Source organism: Stegastes partitus, unplaced genomic scaffold (genome assembly GCF_000690725.1).
Source record: "Stegastes partitus isolate 25-593 unplaced genomic scaffold, Stegastes_partitus-1.0.2 Scaffold1041, whole genome shotgun sequence".
Classification (NCBI taxonomy): domain Eukaryota; kingdom Metazoa; phylum Chordata; class Actinopteri; family Pomacentridae; genus Stegastes; species Stegastes partitus.
The window spans coordinates 103496-125120 of record NW_007578772.1 but is presented as its reverse complement, the minus strand read 5'-3'; the positions used below and the strand labels follow the sequence as shown (position 1 = coordinate 125120).

Here is a 21625-nt window from a genome sequence, read left to right as displayed (position 1 = left end):
TGACAGAACATTTTATAAATCCTTCCTGCAGTGTGATATATTACCAAAAGGTAGAACATTTTGCCTTTATACTTTACACCTAAGCCATTACTTGAACTTTGTAAAACTTTTTAAACAAACAAGCAAACAAAAAATTCAGCTGTGTGTTTGCTCAATTTGAAGAAATATGGTTTGATTTTAAATATGTATGTATTTTTGTACATATTTGCGAATACGATTACAAACTGGTGGGATGTTGAGCTGCACAAACTTCACTGTTACAATATTGTAGTAATGGACTAAACAAGTCAGTTGTGACACATCAAAGCAACTTAATATAGTTTCCTAAAAGTAGTGGATGAATCATTGAAATGGTTAAGGTGTAAAAGTAATTAATAAGTGGCTGAAACAATTAGCTAAAAGTGACAGATGAGTAGTTGAAATGATGAAAGCAATAAATAGAAATAATTGGGCAAAAATGATAGATAAAGGATTTGTATAATTAGCTAGAATTAGAGATAAACGTTAGAAATAATTAGCTAAAAGCAACATATGCAAGTTACGTAATTAGCTAAAACTAATAGCCAAATATTGACATAATTAGCTCAAAGCAATAAACAATTAAAGTAACAGATAGACATCGGTTATAATCAGCCACAAATGATAAATAAACATTTGAAGGTGTTATTAGTATAAATAAGATAAAACTTATTAATCAGTAGTTTCAATAATTAGCTAAAAAAGTAATAATAGTTTCAGTATTAAGATAAGCAGTGAAGCTAATGAGCTCTGGTTCAAGCTGCAAACAAAATCAACCGAAACATTTCAACTTGTTTAATAAAAACACAGTAAAAGACTTTTTTTTACTCGACACTGACTTCAGAATCAGTGTAACAGAACACATTTGGAACACGATGGGTGGAATCGATTAAGGAGCGGCTCATCTGATAGCGACGTGGGGTGTGTGTCAGGCGAAAAGAAAAAAAAAAAAGGTTGGGAAACAGGTCAGTCTTCAACTCAGGACACGTTGGTTACGCAGCATCATCCCACAGAGGGATGAATCACTCGAATGCATCATCGGCCGACCTCCTGCTGTTTTCTGTCTCACCGTGTTTGCTCTGTTGCAGCGGTTGCTCTGCGTTAGCTCGTCTGACTCATCCCCGGCTAATGGTCGGCCTCTTACTTCAGTCTAAACCCGAGAAGGCTTTAGGTGCTTTTTCGCCCTCGCACAACTGTTTTTCACACATAGAAATTCTGAGCTGCAGTGCATTTGCGTATCACTCTTGAGTATTCCTCTCGGGCTTTTTTTTTTTTTTCCTGTTATTACGCTTTGGTGGTGTCGTTACATAACGCGTCTTATCTGCTCTCTGTAAGAAAAAAAACCCAAAGTACATGCGTTTAATTTACCAAAGAAATGTGACAAAGCATATTTTTCCATCACAGTGTTCTTAAATAACTGACTTAGAGAAAGTGACGAGCAGCGTTCAGGAAGATTGAATAGTGACGTCTTAAAGTTATTTCATTGAGCTCTTCTTTACAGGAGAGAAATCAGATTTACTCCACATTAACTCTGTCATTTGAATAACTGACCTACCAGTAGGGGAGCAAATCTCTGACCCCCTGGAAAACTTTATGTGTTTGGTTTGGTCAGCGAAACTTCATGCAACAAAAGATTTTTAAAAAAGGGACTTCATCTGTATTACTCACAACGCAGCTGAACTGCAGACCAGTTATATAGAGATCTAGATGTGTCTTAAGCAGGTCTATTGAGGTCTGATGAGCTCACTTCTTCATGGCTCCACGCTGCCAGCTCTTTCTGGCTTCAGATTTCTGGTTGACGCAGACTCACGTCACTTCAGGACGTTTATTATATTTCATGCAGCTCGGTACAATCTTTTTCTACATGTGTGGTAGCACTCAACAAGACCAGACGTTTGATGTCAAAAATAGGTGGATGTCCCCTTTAAGTGTCTTCAGTCGGTCTTGTGACGCTTGCCTCGGGTGTCTCGTGAGCAGAGCATTGTAAATAGATGGCATATGTGTGATGTTTGTGCACGTTGGCAGTCAGCTGGTTCCTGGCTTTGGCCCTTTTGCGGTGTGTTTAGATGCAACATTTAACCTTTGCCGAGCTCCTTGAGGTTTTTAAACCCCCTCGAACATCAGCGGGAGCGGTCACATGGCGTCCAAAACCTTAACCTACACACTTCAAATGCTTTTTGAAGTGATCTTCTCCTCCTTTTTTTTTTTATCTCCTGCCTCATCATACCCAAATACACACCTCCAACCCGTGTGCACTGTGGGTGGTGCATGTGTTTGAGGATGAAGCAGCCTCTTTTTGAGAGGATGAGTCATCAGGAGAAAGGTTTGACATTTTACCAAAAGAAGAAAAAGATGGGATTTTAATAAAAACGTCACGTCATCGCTGCGATGCATATACAGTGCTGCGGAAAGCGCTGATAATCAGCGTGAGGATGCGTCCGAAGGTGCAATCGCACACAAGCATCTTCTGTGGATTTAGGCTGTAATCCCAGACTGACTACATGATGTTGAGATCATGGCTCTGTGGGGGCCATACCATCTGTTGCAGGACTGCTTGTTGTTTTTTTGGCTCAGGACACTTCTATATGGCTCTGACTGTAATAATAAAGCTGCAACGATTATTCAATTAGTCAATTAAATGTCAAGCATTAGATTAATCACCCAGTATTTACATAATCGGTTAATTGGTTTTAGTAAATTTTCAAGATTACCACGTACTTAAATGTGAATATTTCCTTCCTCTATGACAGAATATATTTCGGTTATGCACAAAACAAGACATTTGAGGACGTCATCTTGGGATTTGGGAAGCATTTTTTATTATTTTCTGAAATTTTATAAACTAAACAATGAATTGATCAATGTGTAAATAATCAATATATTGGTTAAAAGTATAAAAAAATGATGTCAGTTGCAGACTGTCTGTTTGGACTCGTGGAGGAAAGACAAACCGTCACCGCTGGGTGTCAAGTCGAACCTGAGCTGAAAGACTGACACACACACACACACACACACAATTGTTGATGCTGCAGTGACATCACCAGCTGGTGACTCAACCACTGGACTCACCGCTGTGTGTGTGTGTGTGTGTGTGTCCTGTATGTCTGTATATCTTCAAGTGTGTGTGTGTGTTTCAGTGTCCACCCACACATGATGAGTCACCCAGTTCACAGCAGGGAGCACAGCAACACTCCCTATATATAGACACTACACAATGTGTCTGTGTGTGTGTGTGTGTGTGTGTGTGTGTGTGTGTGTGTGTGTGTGACTGCAGTGCTTACACGAACCTTAATATCACAAACACACACACACACACTGAGGGGGTTGGTGATCAGTTTTAATTTCAGGACAATCAATGTGTCATGAAAACAAAACACGAGCCCGCGTTCGTTGTCATCCTCACAAAACGTGTAGTAGGAGCAGTTTTTATCAGTTTCAGTCTGTTAAATCAGCCAACATGGCACGCGGCGCAGATTTTTTTTTGTGAATGGTGCACTTTGAATTCGAGTAATTTCGGCGTGCGCGCGCGATGGCAGGAAGCAGCGACAGGAGGGCTTTGAGTGTTTAATATGCCGTCCTGCTTCGTACACACATACGTGCACACACACCGTCCTCCGTCGCTGCAGTGAATGAGCTGATCTCTGATTCATCCTTCTGCAATGAATCATAACTTTCTCTCTGCCTCCCCGTCCCATCAGGCCTTGCAGCAGCTGGGCGTGTTCCAGTCCTCGTTGCCCCACAGACCTCTGGGAAGAGCGCAGTCCTCCCCTGCAGCCACCGTCAATCCCATCAAACACCTCTTCACTACCGGTCAGTTTTTGCATCCTGTTTTTTTGTGTGTGTCCACATCTGGTTTCTGATTGGATAAGAGTTTGACAGTGTCAATCCGCCTACTATAAGCCTGCATGCTTGTTGCCTGGCAACAAGGAGCTGACTCTCTTGGTGACGGTTCACATTAACCAAGTGAACTGAATGAAATGCCATAAATTCTTAAGTAGTGTCTTGTCTGTTGTAGCCACTTTTCTGTTTTTAAAATATGTTTGATGTCTGATCAAAGGGGGTGAATACACACACGTTCAGTGTGAGGCTTCCTAAATCCCTGTGATCCAAACAATCGCTGTTATAAAGTCTGTTTATGCCTGTGAAATTATAGGACGCTCAGATTAGTCTGCAGCACTGGAACTTGTGACTTCTCTGCTCAACAGTGTGAAGATCACACACTTGGGTTCATGAAGTTTATTCAGACAAGATGCTGATAGTTGACAGAAAGAGAGAAAGCCAGCATTCGTTTGTGCACGTCTGAATTTATTGGTTGACATGTAATTATGACTAAATTAACATTTTAAATGCAAGAATAAGATATCGGAGTCTCACATTGCATCATTTCTGACCTTCATGTCCTTTACATTAGTATATTATATATTTTTTCTCACTGTCTCTTTGAGTATGCCAGGATTTGATAATAAGAGTAAGAATTACGGCCAGTAATCATGTTTACTCCCCTCGTGAAAGGAATATATTTTCTTCTGAAGTAACCATTTAACCATTTAAATTGTCGTCATTGTTCCAAACGTCAACATGTAAGCTAGTGAGGTCCATTTGTCTTCACCACAATATTTAATTTAGTCATGTGTGTTAGTATTTTACATTATTTTTGAGGACTTTTAACCATAATATTAAAACTAGTTATGCAAATTCACATGATAAACAACACTGTAGGGTCTTGATCTTAATATTTAAAGTCAGTAGGCAAATTCACGACACCGATCTCATTTCCATACCGGAAAGCACTTTGGTGCAAGATGCTTCTTTGCTGCAAATTTCCCCCACTGCAGGATAAATATAGGATCATCTTGTGTCATTTAATTGTGTTACTAATGTGCAGTTTTAAAAATGAGTGTCATCTACAGCTCATAATGCACGTTGGTGTGAGATGGCTTTAATGCAGTGTCTCTAAACTCTAACGTGTTATTGTCCATCAGAAAGCAGTGAGTTAATAACTGCTCTAAAAACATGTACATCTGCTACAAGTGTTCTGATGCCTCGCTCATACTGACATCTTGTGGTTCTTTTTAGGTACTACAGCTGCTTTTGCACGGACGTCCTTGATGCTGTGGAAATTATTTTAACCTTTAAATGTGTAGTTTTTTCCTTAGTTGTTTTATTGTATTCCTTTTTAACCAGCCTCCGTGTGTTTATGTGTACAACCCACCACTCTGCGCTGTTACGGGAGTATTATTGGCTCTTATTGGAGAGTGCAGCGTGTGGTGTTCACGTCTGGTTTTTCTCTCTCTCTCTCTTCAGGGCTGGTGTACGACAGTCTGATGTTGAAGCATCAGTGTGTGTGCGGCAACGCTCACATCCACCCGGAGCATGCTGGGAGAGTGCAGAGCATCTGGTCCAGACTGCAGGAGACGGGCCTGCTGGGCCGTTGCGAGGTACACGCACTCACACTTAAGTTTCCAAACATGACCTTTGTACTAAACAGTAGAGCTACACCCACAATGTGTGGCGGTTGGAACACACTGCAGGCTGTCCCGGCACACGCTGCGTAGAAGATTTTTTACAATGGTTGTTTTTTTTTTTAATCCTAGCAATTGCCAAATATGTGTAATATTCTCTTTCTCTTACGTGCAAATTTAAAATGTGCACAGACCTTACTCAGCCTCCCTCTCTGTCTGTGTGTGAGCAGAGGATTCGTGGGCGTAAAGCGTCTCTGGATGAGATCCAGTCCGTCCATTCAGAGTTCCACACGCTGCTGTATGGAACCAGTCCGCTCAATCGGCACAAGCTGGACCACAAGAAGCTGCTGGGTACCCTCCTGTCTTTATCTATCTGTCTGTCTTCTTGTCTGCACTCACATGTTCAGGACTAAAGCAAGTCCATGATAAGGGTTTAAAGAAGAGACAAAGTAGTTCCAGAACCTGAAGTCTGGCCAAGTCCTGCAGTGTTCTCTGCGCTGTGGTAACGGTGGAGGGAGGAGGAAATTGTAGAGGAACAAGAAAAGTGGTGCTGATGAAACCCTGAAGTATTGAGATCCTTTACTTAAATACACGCAAATTGTACTCGATGTATCAGCAGTGAAAGTAGTGATTCTGCAAACAAATGGCTGGTTTTAACCGCTTTGTACACAGTTAAGAGGTTTGCTTCAGTCACTTTCGACTCGGTGCCGAGTCCCGTCACGAGATAGATTTTAGAGGTTGCGAGATCGTTATCAGAGCTCGATCAGATTCTGCTCAGCAAATTAGTTTCTTCTCTTTTGTGGCTGCCCTATAATTGGTGCTATTTGTGAAACACTGACTAATTCGACCTTTTTGGGACTCGGAGAGATATTTGGATAAAATCTGAGTTTTTAGGAGGGAAACTGCTTCGTTGGTGGAGAGCTCACAGACATCTGAAACGTGTCGATGAAGATTCTCAGTCGTCAGTATCTGGAACTCCCAACTAGTCAGTCAGAACTGATGAAGCCTCTTGGACGAGAGGTGAAACGTCTTCAAGGAACTCAAGCAAGTCCAGTTGCTACGATTAATCCACCAGAAATTCCAGTTAAAACTTTTCCGTAAACCTTCTCAAGGCAAAATGGTTGGAGTTAATGATTCAAAAAGTGGCGTAAAATGGAAATACTTCAGTGAAAGTACCTTGGAGTTGCACTTTGCACTGTTTATTCCAAGTATCCCAGTAGACAGTGACAGTGACAGTAAGCGAGCATGTACCATAGCATGACCCTGGGACTGAAACCGAGGGAACTAAATGGAATTCAGCCACATTCGTCTTGTTATTTACACCTGTGCTTTTCCTGCTGTCACACGTCTGCTGTGAAGAAAAAAAAAAAAGCCTGTTGAGTCCCAAGCAGAGGTTCAGTCTGCCAAGATGTGCTGGCGACAGAAAAACCTTCTTGAAACATTTACTTCAACTCGATTACAGACCTGTGAGCAGCCAGTGAACTACACCACAGGTTTCAAGGGAGCTTTATTTTATTTTTTTTATTTTTTTTGCACTTTTTCATGGTCAGAAACAACAGATACACACATCTAACAGCCGCTTGATTTAGCTTTTACTCATCGCCAGTCCAAGCGGTGCAGTTTGTGGTAGAACACGGCTCTGGTTGCTCTTCAAAGACAATTGGCTTTGATTTGGATTTTTTTGGTGAATCCAAAATTCATGAGTAGGCTGCCTCGTTTTTCCTCTTGACGTATTCTGACTACAAAGCAGAGGAATGAATAATGGTGATTTGGCGTACGGGCAGGGTGGGAAAGTTTGTTCTTCTTGTGTTTGGTTTTATGGCGCGTTGGCATCAAAAAAAGTTTTTTCTGATCTCTGAGTGAAGTTTTTGTTATTGCAGCATCACGCTTTGATTGTCAGGGAGGGAGCGGCATTCATGCTGCTATCTTTATTAAAATGAATTAGTGATGAATCACCCTCATGCATGAGTCATACATCAATAACGGCCTCATTTTATCCATGATCCGTGATTGATCTTGTGAAATATCACAAATGACTTTTGCAGGGGGAGCTCGTGTCTTATTAAGAGGAGACGCGCTCCCCGTGGCTCCCCTATAGCTCGGTAGTGAGTCACAGTCTGTGATCTGGTTGAAGGAAATGTTTTAAGTTCGTTATCGTAGTTCTTCCGTTTTTTCCTGGTGAATGTGTTTTTGTTGTTTTGAAGTCACGGACATTTTTGTATTGATTGTTTTCTTATCCCCTATTACAACAACAAACAACCAAACAAGACCGATATCAATGTTTACAACTGTAATACATTTCAAATAGAAACCTTTAGGCCAGCGGTCACCAACCTTTGTTGCACCACGGACCGGTTTTAAGCAAGAACATTTTCTACGGACCGTTCATCGCTTACGTAACAAAAAATAATAGTTTTTTCTATTAAGAAGTTTCATAAATGAATAAAATTACTTGCTAAATACGTGTTTGCTTTTTCTTTCGTCTCAGTATCGAGTCTCCCACTTTCCAAAGAAGCTGTTTGTTTTTTTATTAATTTGGGCAGCTGTTAGACTGACGGCTTCGTTTAACGGATAAAAACAGTCAAGTGTGAGAAACAAGCGCAGACGGATGCGACGGGAAGATGAGCCGGTCATTTTTCAAAATAAAACACCCTGCAGACTCCGCTAGAAAAAAAATAAACCCATAATATGTTTTGTTTTTTTCTTTCTGTGGAGCCCGGTGCTGGTCCGTGGCCCGGTGGTTGGGAACCGCTGTTTTAGGCTGTAGGAACTTCTCTATAATGCATCACAATGCTCCATGACATGCTCTATAACCTCTCCTCTGTTTCTTCAGGTCCAATCAGTCAGAAGATGTACGCCGTTCTTCCCTGCGGAGGAATAGGGGTGAGACTGTCTCCTTTACTTTCCCGTCTGTCCAACTGTGCCTGTATGTCTATGAGTTGTAGGCTGAGCTCTGTGCTGCCCCCTGCAGGTGGACAGCGACACCGTGTGGAACGAGATGCACTCGTCAGCGGCGGTCCGCATGGCGGTGGGCTCCGTCATCGAGCTGGCCTTCAGAGTGGCCGCAGGGGAGCTGAAGGTAACACGCGCGTAAATACTCACAAGTTCGCTCTGAAAATAAACTTCACGCGTCACCTGACCTGCCCTTCGCTCTGTTTTCGTGCCAGAACGGTTTCGCAGTCGTGCGTCCGCCAGGCCACCATGCTGAGGAATCCACCGCCATGTCAGTACACGAACCAGATTATTCTTTCATGAACAGATATTTCACGACATCTGGGCTGTGACTAAGACTTTTTTGTTTGTCTCTTCGTGTCCTGTGTGAACAGGGGGTTTTGTTTCTTCAATTCAGTCGCCATAACTGCCAAGCTGCTGCAACAGAAACTCGGAGTGGGCAAGATCCTCATTGTCGACTGGGTGAGTAGCGCTGACACATTCCTCAGTGACGTCAGAGAACATTCATTTTATCTTTAATCATTTCTGTTTATTAGCTCGTCGTAATATTTCATATTTACTCTACATTAAGACCAAGTCTTTCAATGATTTATTGCTGTGGGGACTCTTCAGCGGTCTCATTTACTCTGAACGGAGTATCATCATGCCTTGTTATGAAGAACTGTGGGTCTTTACTGCCTGTAGTTTAATTTATCTAGTCGCGGCCAATCAAATAAAGTGATGTGTTGCCGCTATGAGCAAAGAGCCCCTCCTCAGAAGTCAGGCACACCCACCGTCAGACATTTGTCCTCAGTTGCAGCAGCTTAATCAAATTCCTTTTGTTTGCCAAAGCAGATATTTGACTGCAGCGCGTAGTTTTCCTTCCAAATACTCGTAGTGTACGAGCCAGCGTAGAATAGGATTTGGTGGAGAAGCTGCACACCAGATTCAGCATGAGCACAGTGAAGAATAAAAGCTTCTCCAGCCAAAGCCACAACCTGAGTTCATGCAGGGCGTCGCATTTATTGATCACCAAAACTAGCTACAAACTGCTGAGCTGCAACCAGGTGATTCTTGTTTACCTCTGCTCAGAAACCACTTCATTAAAATCTGATTCATTTTCCAAACATGACATAACTGGATGTTTCTCCTTCTCTCAAGTGCCCTCCGTTATCATTTGAGTGCCCGGTTAGTATTTAAAAAGTCACAGGATTTAGACAAATAAACTTGAGCGTGCGCCATTAATTGTTTTTTTTCACGGGCCAGCTGATTCCTTCCATCCTCTATGTTGCGTGTTCTACAAAAAAGCATCTGGAGGGTCATTTGGCCCAGCTGAACATCTGGTCAAAAAAAAAAAAAAGTTGGCCGGACTCACAAAGCGCTCATAATCTACCCTTAAAGTTAGACCTCTTGGATTTAGAGAGGCTCTGTGAAGGTTTCCCATGATTCTATATATTCTAACAAACGTGTGGATGCATTTCCTTCCTCCTCAAGCATGAGCAAAGTTTTTTTTTTTTCTTTTAAATTTAAAACCTACGTTGCTCACATCCGTGTTTACCAGCTCTGAGTCTTCCTCCTCGTCTTCGCTGGCACATTAGTGTGTTTTTGAGCACAACGCCAGCTGTTAATCACTGGAATACTGTGAAATCATGAGCCGGAATGGGCTTTGCGTCACTCTTCTTGTGTGTTTATGAAATAAACAAAACAGGGACCCACTCATGAAGGCGGCGTTAATGGTGGTCAAAAACTCCGCAGGGAACGTTTAATCACCGGAGATGTTTGATAAAAGCTTTTATCCTGCCGTAAAAAAAAAACAAAACACTCATGCTGGCGAACCAGTTACTGTAGGGTCTCCTATGATCCTAGTTTCCTTTCGGCGCCCCTTTAAGTACGTTTAAAGCAGCTCTAAGGATGATTTTGAAGATGGAAAAGGTGGTTATGATGCACTGACAGAGAAGCTTTCGGCTAAATATTACAGAGAGTTTCACTTCACTGTTTTGGTTCAGTGTTATTTGTGACCACATGGCAGCTCTAAAAAGACACAGAACTCTACCTGCTCAGCACCCAACAGCAGACAGACACAGCTTGCAACTAGCTGGCTGACATTCAGACTCACACCACTGAAGTTGGTGCTAATGTTGCTCCATAACTGCTGACACAGCATAACATGAAAAGGATGGGGTTTTATTTTTATTTTTTTTTAAAAGCTGCTCTGTCTATAAATGTGACAGTGGCAGGATGTTTTGAGTATAATTTCATAAATAGTTTGGTATATTTGCACTCCTAAAAAGTAAAGTTCTGTGTCTGGCTGCGTGGCATATGTGATGACAGACCCACTGGTGGAACAATAGTGGAAGGAAGACAGTGAAGCACAGCTACTGGTTTCTTGACTACATTAAGTCATTTGGATCTAAAGAAGACGACCGTAAATTCTGGACGATTAGCCGCTACTTTTTTCACACGCTTTGAACACTGCGGCTTAAACAATGATGCGGCTAATTTATGGATTTTTACGAATTTGCCTCGAAAGTGACGTTGAGAGCGACGACGAAAGAGAGACGGAGGAAGTGTGTGATGAAGTGAGGCTGTTTAATTCCGATAGCGATCAGTGACTTTAACCAGCCGTGTTACAGGCACTGTTCGGATAAGAGCGTTTATGTATTTGTGTATGTTACCGGTACATATTTAAATAAAAATTAAAAAAATCTTTCTGTGTAACTATCTCATGTTACAACGTGGACACCCGCGTCTACAGACAAGTGTGGCCTGTATATGTACAAAATGTGTTTTCTTTTTAAAATTCGTGGCTTATATTCAGGTGCACTCAATAGTCCGAAAATTACGGTATATTTATTTTCTGCTGTTGGAAAACACTTGAGGTAAATATCCAACTAATAGGTAAAGTATTTGCTTCATTATGGGGCAACTAAACTGTAATTATAGTCCCTTGTTTCCTATTTTTGCTCTTGTGCTGTTGACGAATCTAATCTGGATAAAATGATGACCGTGTGTTCATTGTGTCTGCATCATCATAACTGACCTTCTTTCTGATGCCACTGTGACCCGTCACTGCAGGACATTCACCATGGCAACGGCACCCAGCAGGCCTTCTACAGCGACCCCAACGTCCTCTACATCTCCCTCCATCGCTACGACGATGGAAATTTCTTTCCTGGCAGCGGAGCTCCTGAGGAGGTACTTCAAAGCACCACGCGTTGTGTTTTCTGTAGCTGTGAGGACACCGGTTTACATAATGCACACCTTTACCAGCTTGAAAAGTCAAAATTCATGGGTGTGCATCTGGTTTTTATTGAAGTAAAAAGCAACAAACATTCAGGAGAACATTCGACAGTTTTCCTGCAATCTGTCACATCATCAGTGTGACCCCAGAATTTCTGATTACACCAATAATCTCCCTCAAAAAGCCACTTACATCTGACATGGACGTATTCTTTTGCTCTTGTTGTGAAAACTGTGTACCGGAGATAACAATGCACGCTTTGCAGTTTAGAAGCTGTTAATTCTCTGGTGTAACGTTAATGAGTGAACATCATCCGCAACAACACACAACAATCTTTCCAGCATTTACCATCACCATGACCGCAGTGTCAACAAATGGGAAATAAACCGCATTCAAACCACATTCATCTGGGGGCAGGTTTGTTGTGAATAAACTCCGACGTCACCAACAAGTTATAGATCACAGAAAATGTTTTTTAGTGTATGTATGTATGTTCAGTGTGGATGCAGTCTTTGAGAAGCCCGAATCAAAAGTCTGAACCCTCAAGCAGCTCATTGTGATGACTGGCCAGAATGCCTCCACAATGCAGCAATGTCTCTCTGTGATGGTTTAGAACAAACATTTTCTGCACTAACTGCGGGGCATAAATTTGTGAACAATGTAGAGGTGAGGATGCAGAACTAGTTGAGAAGGTTTTATTGTAGCATGACATGAATGTCTGAACATGCAGGAAGCATTTTGATGGAAGCAACAATTCTGTTTCTGATGCCACCACTACTGTGTCTTTATTAGAAATGAGATGTTTCTATTTTTTCTGTGTCTGTCCAGTCAAAAACAACGAAATGCTCTGATTGGATGTTAAAACAACAGAAAAGTCTGACAAAAAAAATGGAATCAAATGTTTTGAAAAGGCTGATTTTGCAGCCCAGCCCTTGGCCATTTGAAATGATCTGGATTCTGTGTTGTAGCTTCACATCCTTCAGCTTTAATCAAAAAGAGAAGGAAAATATCTTCTACCAGTCAAGCAGAACATCAGTGACTTTGACCAGCAGTTGCTGTCTTGATATCAGCAAGAATTATTAAATAAACATACTAATTTTTCACTTCTCTTTTGTTTTCTGCAGGTGGGATCAGGAGCTGGTGTCGGTTTTAATGTGAACATAGCGTGGACTGGAGGAGTGGAGCCCCCTATGGGTGATGTGGAGTACCTGACTGCCTTCAGGTAAACATCACCTTTATTTATTCGTAGTAGTTTTGAGATTTACACGTTATAAATCTACTTTTTAGTGTCATTAATGTATCCAGAGTCAATGAAAAAGTGAACACTAGTTTGCTAATGGCTGTGCAACTTAAAGAGGGTTTTTTTCTGCATTTTGCACCCAAAAAAGAGGTTTTAGTCAGCATTAAATCAAAGTGATACGCACCAATGTGATTAGAACCGAGCATACAACATTCAAATGTCTAACCAGTTTTGTTTACAGGTTTTGATTAGAGACATTTTTGTTTGTCAAATGGTCTGAATTAAAAGGAAAATGTGTAGATTTTTGTCCAATAAGGTAACATAGACTCATTACCTTCACTGTACATGGACCGATCGTGCTTACTGTTGTGTGAAGTCACCCAAAAACACACATCCTGAGTCAGAAAAACAGCCCTGTTAGTATTAAAACACCTCGATGTGAGATGTTTCAGCTTTAAGAAAACATTTTAGTCGTCAAATATTCATCAGTAGTGTGACTCTGCTTCACGAGAGACGACTAAATTGCTCCGCTCTCAGTTGCTAATTTTTCGTTCATATCCTTGTTAAAAGTCTCCAGCAGTAGAAGTCAAACTTTTACAGATGTAGTGAAGCAGAAACATTCCTTCAGGAACCATCACGCTTTGAAATGTCCGTTCTGTGTGTGTGCAGGAGTGTGGTGATGCCCATCGCCCAGCAGTTCAGTCCAGACGTGGTGCTGGTGTCGGCTGGCTTTGACGCAGTGGAGGGTCATCAGTCTCCTCTGGGAGGCTACAACGTGTCCGCCAAATGTGAGTACGGTGCTGGTTGCCGTGGCGACCATACCCCTATGACGTGATGGCTTATAAACGTGGTGTTTTTTGTTGTTTTTTTTTTTAACGGTGATGGATGTGTGTTGGCAGGTTTCGGTCAACTAACGCAGCTGCTGATGGGTCTGGCGGGTGGGCGGGTTGTTATGGCGCTGGAGGGCGGTCACGACCTCACAGCTATCTGTGACGCATCGGAGGCCTGCGTCGCTGCGCTCCTGGGAGACCCGGTGAGAGACGGAGAGCTTTTAACAATGTTAAATAAAATTTTCATCTTAACCTGAGACTTTCTCAATCTGGAGGTGTCGCCCACCGTCGAAAGAGTCTCTCATTGACTTACAACCTAAACAAATAAGATTAAAAGCTTTTTTGCTTTAGACACAGCCAGTCGAGCTGCTTCTCCTTTCTGTTAGCCTTTATGCTAAACTAGACTACCCACGTCCTTACTCCATCCACTAAATCCCCACCAAGAAAGCGAATAAATCGTTTTTTTTCACAAGAGTTAAAGAAGCTTTCTGTCGTTGGTATTATAATCCTCAGTGATGAGCATTGTGTTCGCTCAAGTAGTACAGACTCTTATTACATCCATTAACACTTTCTCTCTCTCTCTCTGTGTCTCTCAGTGCGACTCTGTGTTTCAGTGGCCTCAGGAGCAGCCATGTCCAAAAGCCTGCGCCTCGCTGGAGAGAGTAATAGAGATCCAGAGTAAGAAGCTCAAACAGTGAATCCATACAGCGATGACCCTGTCTCATGCCGTCTTCTTCAACGTATGTCTCTTTCTGTCCCTTCAGGTAAACACTGGTCTTGTCTCCAGAGTTTGTCTCAGACCAGCGGCCACTCGCTATTGGACGGCCCCCTGGGGGCTCAGGGCCAATCGGAGAAGGACGAGGCAGAAACGGTCAGCGCTATGGCCTCACTGAGTGTCGACGTGGAGCAGCCAGGCTCCGTTCCTGACAACACGGAAACCAGCAGGTCAGCGGCACCCTGTTGTAGGAGGCAAAGCACCAGGAGAACATACAGAGGAGAGCAGTGTGATGCGAGCCTGTGCATGTGGTGGTTCGCACACAAACAGCATTTAAAGTGCTGATGTCAATGGTTGAACCATGAATTAAATAGCAAAAAATACTGCCTTTATAAAAAATTAAATCAGCTGCAGGCTGTTTGTAAAAGACAGATGTAGCCTTTGCATCTGCAACGTGGAGCCAAAGTGGAGGAGCCTTTAACCTGCATCTTTCTAATGGCCAGCAGGAGGTGATTCCTCTGGTTTGGGAAAAGAAATACGACTGTACAAAGGTCTATGAGCAAATGACCCCACTTCTCCATTTATAAGTTAGCCAAGTAAACATTTTCCTCATGAGTTCATGGTCTCAGTTGCTACTTTCCAGACTTTAATAAAGCATGATTCTGAGTTCGCCAGTTATGGTCCCCAATAGTTGGGGTACAGTGAAAAAAGTTCAGCAAACTAACTGAATACATCATAAAATATTATTAACAAAACACAGCTACCATTAGCCAGTGTTAGCCGCTAGCTGCTTGTCACACCAGCTCTGTAGCAGCTAACCCTCTGAGCGTACTGAGTTGAGTAACTGTATATTTGAACGCTTGTGGATCTCCATTCTCACCACATTGTTTCTCATTAGGTGTACGGTATGAAATAATATCCTATAAAGACTTACATGTCAGTTCTTTGCGAATATTTTGACACGAGTCGCTCATTTGTTTTTAAACTCTCCGCAGGTCAACAGAGGAGCCAATGGAAGAAGAGCCCGTCTTGTAGGAGGAGCTTAACCGAGAAGCACACGAAAACTCCACATTCACCTCCTTCTAGCACCTCCTCTTCCTCTCACCTTTTCCTCTTCGTCCGCGGAGTGTGCGTGGGTGCGCACACACACACACACAGAGTAGAATTGTGCCGTTGTGGAGGGACTCCCATTGGCTGAGGAGAACTTAACGGAGGCAGAGGAGGCGGGGCCTGTGAAACACACGGACGCATCTCTTTCCTGCTGGTTCGCCCGCCCGAGGAGGAGCAGACGACTTGTTGGCATCTCTGCGGCGACCAGAGGAGGGGAGCGTCGGGAAGGATACGCGTCTTGTACCCTTGTATACTTCACCACCTGTACACAGCACCACTGAATTTTACTCTTCCACCCTCCAGATCATTCTTTTTATTTCGTCCCTTCTCCTCTGTTTCCGCCGAGGGGACGGTTAAACTGGGGAACTCGAATCTCGTCGGACACCGAGCGGACGACTTGTCTTCTTGGGTGTCTCGTCTGTTGCGTCGGAAAAGACATGCCGGTCGCCTGGCGCTGGAGGAGTTTCTAAATGAGCAGAGGAGGAGGAGGAACTAGGTGCCTTTTTTTCTGTCCACAAAAACAAAAACAAAAAAACTGTCTGGTCAAAAAAAAAAAAACCACAAACCACCACCGCAGCACCTCAGCAAACCAACCAGCCAATCAAGGACTGAAGAAACACACTGATGTGCAGACACACACACACACACACACACTGCTGTTGTTCCAGTTGGTCAGTTCATTTTCGTTTCTACATCTTGATGCCTTAGTTTGACCCTAATCCTCACTACTTTAGCAAAACCCCGAGAGACGGAGGGAGATAAATGACGAGAGTTAATATAAACACGTACTCTGCTGACTAACTGCTAATAATTGCATTCGCTGTCAAATCTGACAATTTTAACGCCGGATATTACCGACAGACGGACAAAAAAAAAAAAAAAAAAGCCTCTTAAGCCGCACTTCACAGCTCCAGTGAAAATGGTCGTTGAATATTAGCAGTAACAATAAAAAAAAAACATTCAGACTTTTATGGAATGTGGTAAAAGCGTCTCAGGATTAGGTCAGCTTTAGCAGTATTCATGGTTTTTAAACAGGTAACTCATGGAACTGCCCCACTTCAGACGTCCTCGCTCCCTCTTTCAGTCATGTGACCTGAGCCCCTCCCTCACCTTTTTTTTGTCTCTAAAGCGAGATCGTGGGATTGCGGCATGTTTTTTTTAAAACACCACAACGACCACCACATCCCTCTTTTCCCTTCTTTTTTTTAATATCTATTTTTTTTAAATTGTTAAATTTTCTGTTCAGTGTAAATACTGTCTTCTGTCCTGTTGCCCACGGTTACGTCACAGCAGACTCAGTGCGGTCACTTTTCTATATCTGTATATACATATATGTATAAAAAAAAAAAACAACAACAACACAAAATACTACTTTCTCATTTTGTATAAAAAGCAAAAATCATATATAGTGTTTTATCCAATCAGATTGGATTTATGAATATATTCTATTTGAAGATTTGATGTTTTAACGATTTGGCTGTTTGACAGGAAGTAAGCACAGGGTCTGATCCCTTCAGACCGCAACCTGTTTGTTTGTTCGTTTGTTTGTTTGTTTACAGTTACAGATGCTGAGGATGACTGGATGTTGTTGTTGTTGTTTTTGGAGGGGCTCTTGTTCCTCTGGCAGGACCAGTGCTGCCCTCCTCAGGTGAACAGCAGCAACTACAGGAAGAGGATGTTAAGGTCAAAAGGTCACGAGTGGGTAAACGGGCCGGTCCAGTGATGATTTTTTGTTGTAGTCCAACAGGGAGCTAGCTCGCTCTTTGATGATATCGTTAGCTCTGATCGACGTGCTACATATCAAAGTCCTGACTAATCAGCTCCTGTAACTCAAAACATCTTAGTCCCTGAGAGGCTCATTAGCTCCGATCCAGCAACAGCGAACGACGTACGAGGGTCACTGAGTGGATCACGCAATTAGCCGAGAGAAAGACGGCGAGAGTCCCTGTGATGAGGAAACGTGTGATCTCACCGAACCGAGGAAGGTCACTTGACTTTAATGAAGGAGACCTTTCTTGTTCGGGTCTTTCTGTCACTGTGCACCTGCCGTTATGTTTGCATCTATCACATCTATCCCACAATAGCATCTTTTTTACACTTGGGGGCAGCAGAACACCTGTAAATACATTTTCACCCTCTATCGTTTACATGGTGGACACTTGCCCGCTTGTACATCCAGCAGGCATAAAGCAGCATTAATCTGAGGAAGTGTGTTTGTTGAATTCACTCCTCTGTTGGTCCTTTTTTTTTTTGGCCTTTACTAACGACTATTTGTCTCCTGAGCTGCTAAACGCTCCGCGGTTGTTTTCCACTTCTATTTATCTGACGTTTGGTGCTAAGCTGGTAGCATAACGTGGGATTTTAGAGGATTTCTTTTTAGCTGAAAAGAGTTGTTCCTTGCAGCCAAACGTGACACTACGAGAGCAGTAAAGGTGCTTTCAGGTATAAATGATTATTGCTATTACTCTGAACAGGCTGCAGCGGGGTGCACCGTGGCTCCCAGCTACCTCTGATCTTACCACCACACGCTGCTGCTGCTGCTGCTGCTGCTATCCACCTGGTGCAAGGCCAGGACTCTGCTAAACTGAGACGGTTGTAGCTTAAAATAACACACAGGGTCAGCAATATGACATGAATAACATCCCAAGCATCGTTAACTACCACACGACCAGACCGTGCAATAAAACTTCCAGGTTGCTCTTATTGAAACCGTTAGCTGCTGGTACAGAGGTGTGCAGGGACACGGAGACGGTCAAATCAGCAAAACCCGGTATCCATTCAGTGACTGACTGTATCGTGCGCTCTTCCTGGATCAGCGCTAATGAGCTGTGAAATTGTTTTGATGCATGAAATGACGCTCACAGATCAGCAGTCGAATCGGTTTTAGCCAGAAGTTAACAGACTTCAGCTTTACGTGTGTGCTCCAAGAAACCGACAGCTCAGTTGTTCCAGATCTATTACAGAGTGAGTTACAAAGTGAAAATGGTACCGTGTACTATTGCTTTAAGGCTTTAAAAGGACTCCTGTAAGAAATGTTACAAACCACTGCAGCCAACTGAAACTTTACGACAAAGAAGATTTGTTCAAAACTCGCAAAACAAACTCCACACGCATCTCCTTCGCTGTTGGAAACCTCAGACATGCTAGCTACTGTGAGGCGTTGCCTACGACGCCCCCCGGTGGACACAGACGTCAGACCTGGGCCGCCCCGTTTTCCCCCAACTCGACTCACAAACCCCACTGAGCGGCGTCACGAAGCCAACTCTACCCGGAAGCAATCTTCAACCTCACTAAACTCCGTTTCCCAGGACCCTTTGCGGTGTTGTAGCCGACGCTGCTACCTCTGGGTCTCATCTGTTCAAAGCAATACCACAGCGGTAGGACTGCAGCAGAGCCGGGGAGGGGGGACCGCAACGTCCAGCTTCAGCGTTGCCACGGTAACGCAGCATCACAGCTTGCATCATCCGCGGAGCTCCCTCTGCCTTTTTTTTGCGGCTGTTTTGCGTGTACCAGGTGGAACGGACAGAACGCATTGATTGATTTATTGACCCGTGTCTCCGGGAGGTTCTTTTTTGTACTAATGTAAACACTAAAAGCCATTTTGTTCATTGAACCTGCAGTCAGTAATAGCAGCGCCGTGCGTTTTTGGGGGTGGAGCCAGGACGGGTCGAGACGAAAAAAAACAAAAAACAGCCCATCGAACACGAGAGCGCCGGATGGTGTTGAATCTGAGCTCGACTGGAGTTCACGCAAGCACAAAGGGAGGGAACCGGTGGTGGGACGAGCAGCCACCAACTACCAGGAGCTGTCAGTTCAGCTGCAAAAAAAAAAAAAGCCTTAATGTTTAAAAGAAATGACCCCCAACAAGTAGTGTTTGTTGAGGGATCTTATTTGAGTCACATGGGCACCACCTTGTGGTCATTAGGGGAACTGCGACTTAAAATCTTAAACATTGTTTTTCGTGAAAACTTGTTTTGTAGGTTTTTGCCGTCCTTATTGTGAGTAGTCAGAACTGTGCGGGTTAAAAGGAGAGATTTGTGAGCTTGAGTAAGGAATCAGATCGCATTCACGAAGGAGGAAAAGTAGAACCTTATCTCATAACTGTGAGGAAGACTTTTAATGTGACGATTACTAAAACAGCAAAGCAACAAAACGCTTATACTCACATTCTAACTCATTGAAACTATGGCAGCCATTCCTTGTATTTGCCAGATCCAGATCTTGTAGTTACGAGGCATTATTCCAGAACCTTTTTTTGTGAATGCGATGTGCTTCCACACCTAAGAACTCGAAATGAATTTTTAGCATCCTCTGAAATAAATAACAGTCGCTCACTTCCTGCCCGACCTGTTGATTCATCCTCCCGGTTGAATTATTTAGCCGAGTGGTTCTCGAACTATTTGTGGCTCGAAGAGAAGCAGCATCCACTTTCCATCCACCTGTTTTCTGCACTGAAACCACAGTGCTGGAAATGAGAGGAAGCCGAAGTACATGTAGAAAAAATATTGACACCAATTTAAGCAACATCTGTGACTTAATGACTGAAAAGATGAACAAAACAAATGTGGGGTGGACTGTTGAGGAGACGAACATTTCTCAGATTTAAATCATGCCGACGTCTTCTGCAGCGGTTTAACTCCACCCAAATGTTTGACCAACTCTTTAACTCTTAAGAGCATCTTCTTGTTCTGAGCTTTTCCCCGATGACCCGAGGTAGTTTTAGGTTATTCCCTGAGGTTTCCTCCAAAGGAATCGATAAAGTTCTATTCGGTCGACATGTGATGCACTCAGCTTACGCCTAGCGAAGGATTCCGTTTGCTTTTTTTAACCGGATAGTTGTGCAAGATCTTTTATTTCCTGTAAAGTCTGTTTAAAAATTTGCACAACCCCTAGATGGAGTTACTAAAAACAGATTAGTTTGATTGAAACAATCCAGTCTATGACCATAAAAATATGACGAGATGAGAGAAAAGTTAGGACAAAAAACTCGCCCGTCGTCTTGCTTCGTGACCTCTTGAGCGAGGCTGGGTACTTGTCCGATACCCCGACTTCACATATCTGCCATCAAGTACAAAAGCAGGTGGTTGATCCCCGTTTGGACGAATAATCAAGCGCCGCCCTTCTCCATGACCCTCTTTTTAAAAAAACGTGGCGGTTCTGAACAGCTACGATCACTGTGCCCCTCTGCTGTGGACCCCAGCCTTTTGCTTCCTCCATTCATTTAGCGATTCCCGCCTGTACCCTCGCTGATAGATGTGACAGCCAAAACTACAAAAAAAACTAACTCCAACAGCAGAACTGACCTCTTGAGTCGTGGCTGGTTGCCGTTTGGCTCCGAGCTGTACATAAAAAGCACAGACTGAAGCTTTACAAGGGGCTGTTTTCGACTTTTTTTTTTTTAAACGGCGCAGGTTTGTGCCGTCAGGGCTCCTCCACGGGTCGCGGAGGCCACACCAACAGCTTTACCGTCGCTACAAACACACTGAGGTGAAACGCACACGTTCTCACACACACACACACACACACACACACACTTGGACTATTTTGCTACATGAGTTAATACTGTATATTTCTTGATATGTTTGATACTGTGGTGTACATGTAGTGTCTTGCTATGACGCGATGTTTTGGGGGGGAGGGAGGGGATGGGAGTACATTTGGACTCTTGGGTGAGACGGGGGAGGTTCAGTATCGGTGTCACCTTCTCTCTCTCTCTCTCTCTCTCTCTTACCTCCTTCTGTTTTCGAGGGGAGACGTTCTCTCTGTTACCTTTCGCTCGTCCGGCCTCGTGACTGATTTTTTTTTTTCTTTTCGAGAAAAAAAAAACAAAAACAAAAAAAAGACGCCATTTTTGTTGGAACTGATCACAAGCACATTCCTGACTCTTCTCTGTCTGTGCTGTCCTTTCTCTCCAGATTCTTTCCTGTTGCGACGATACGACATATGTCTAGTTCTTGCTGACTCACATGTATATAAAGTGCATATATGTGTACACATGTGCAATACACGCTATTCGAGCAATCTATTACTGTGACTATTATTAATGATGATACTTGTCCCTTTTTTTTTTCTTTTTTT

The 21625-nt window shown here is 43.1% G+C and overlaps 1 protein-coding gene across 1 annotated transcript in view; it reads left to right on the top strand.

The window, feature by feature from the left end:
- The window catches only part of hdac5 (histone deacetylase 5), a 38184-nt gene extending 21109 nt beyond the window's left edge, over positions 1–17075 (top strand). The window contains exons 15-28 of the mRNA XM_008295374.1: positions 3717–3828; positions 5323–5456; positions 5711–5831; positions 8314–8363; positions 8452–8559; positions 8648–8703; positions 8807–8894; positions 11487–11606; positions 12777–12874; positions 13562–13680; positions 13792–13925; positions 14319–14400; positions 14487–14667; positions 15433–17075. Coding sequence (XP_008293596.1) covers positions 3717–3828; positions 5323–5456; positions 5711–5831; positions 8314–8363; positions 8452–8559; positions 8648–8703; positions 8807–8894; positions 11487–11606; positions 12777–12874; positions 13562–13680; positions 13792–13925; positions 14319–14400; positions 14487–14667; positions 15433–15472 — 1443 coding nt within the window. The 3' untranslated portion in view covers positions 15473–17075. The remainder of the gene's footprint in view (positions 1–3716; positions 3829–5322; positions 5457–5710; positions 5832–8313; positions 8364–8451; positions 8560–8647; positions 8704–8806; positions 8895–11486; positions 11607–12776; positions 12875–13561; positions 13681–13791; positions 13926–14318; positions 14401–14486; positions 14668–15432) is intronic.
- The last annotated feature ends 4550 nt before the right edge of the window (positions 17076–21625 follow it).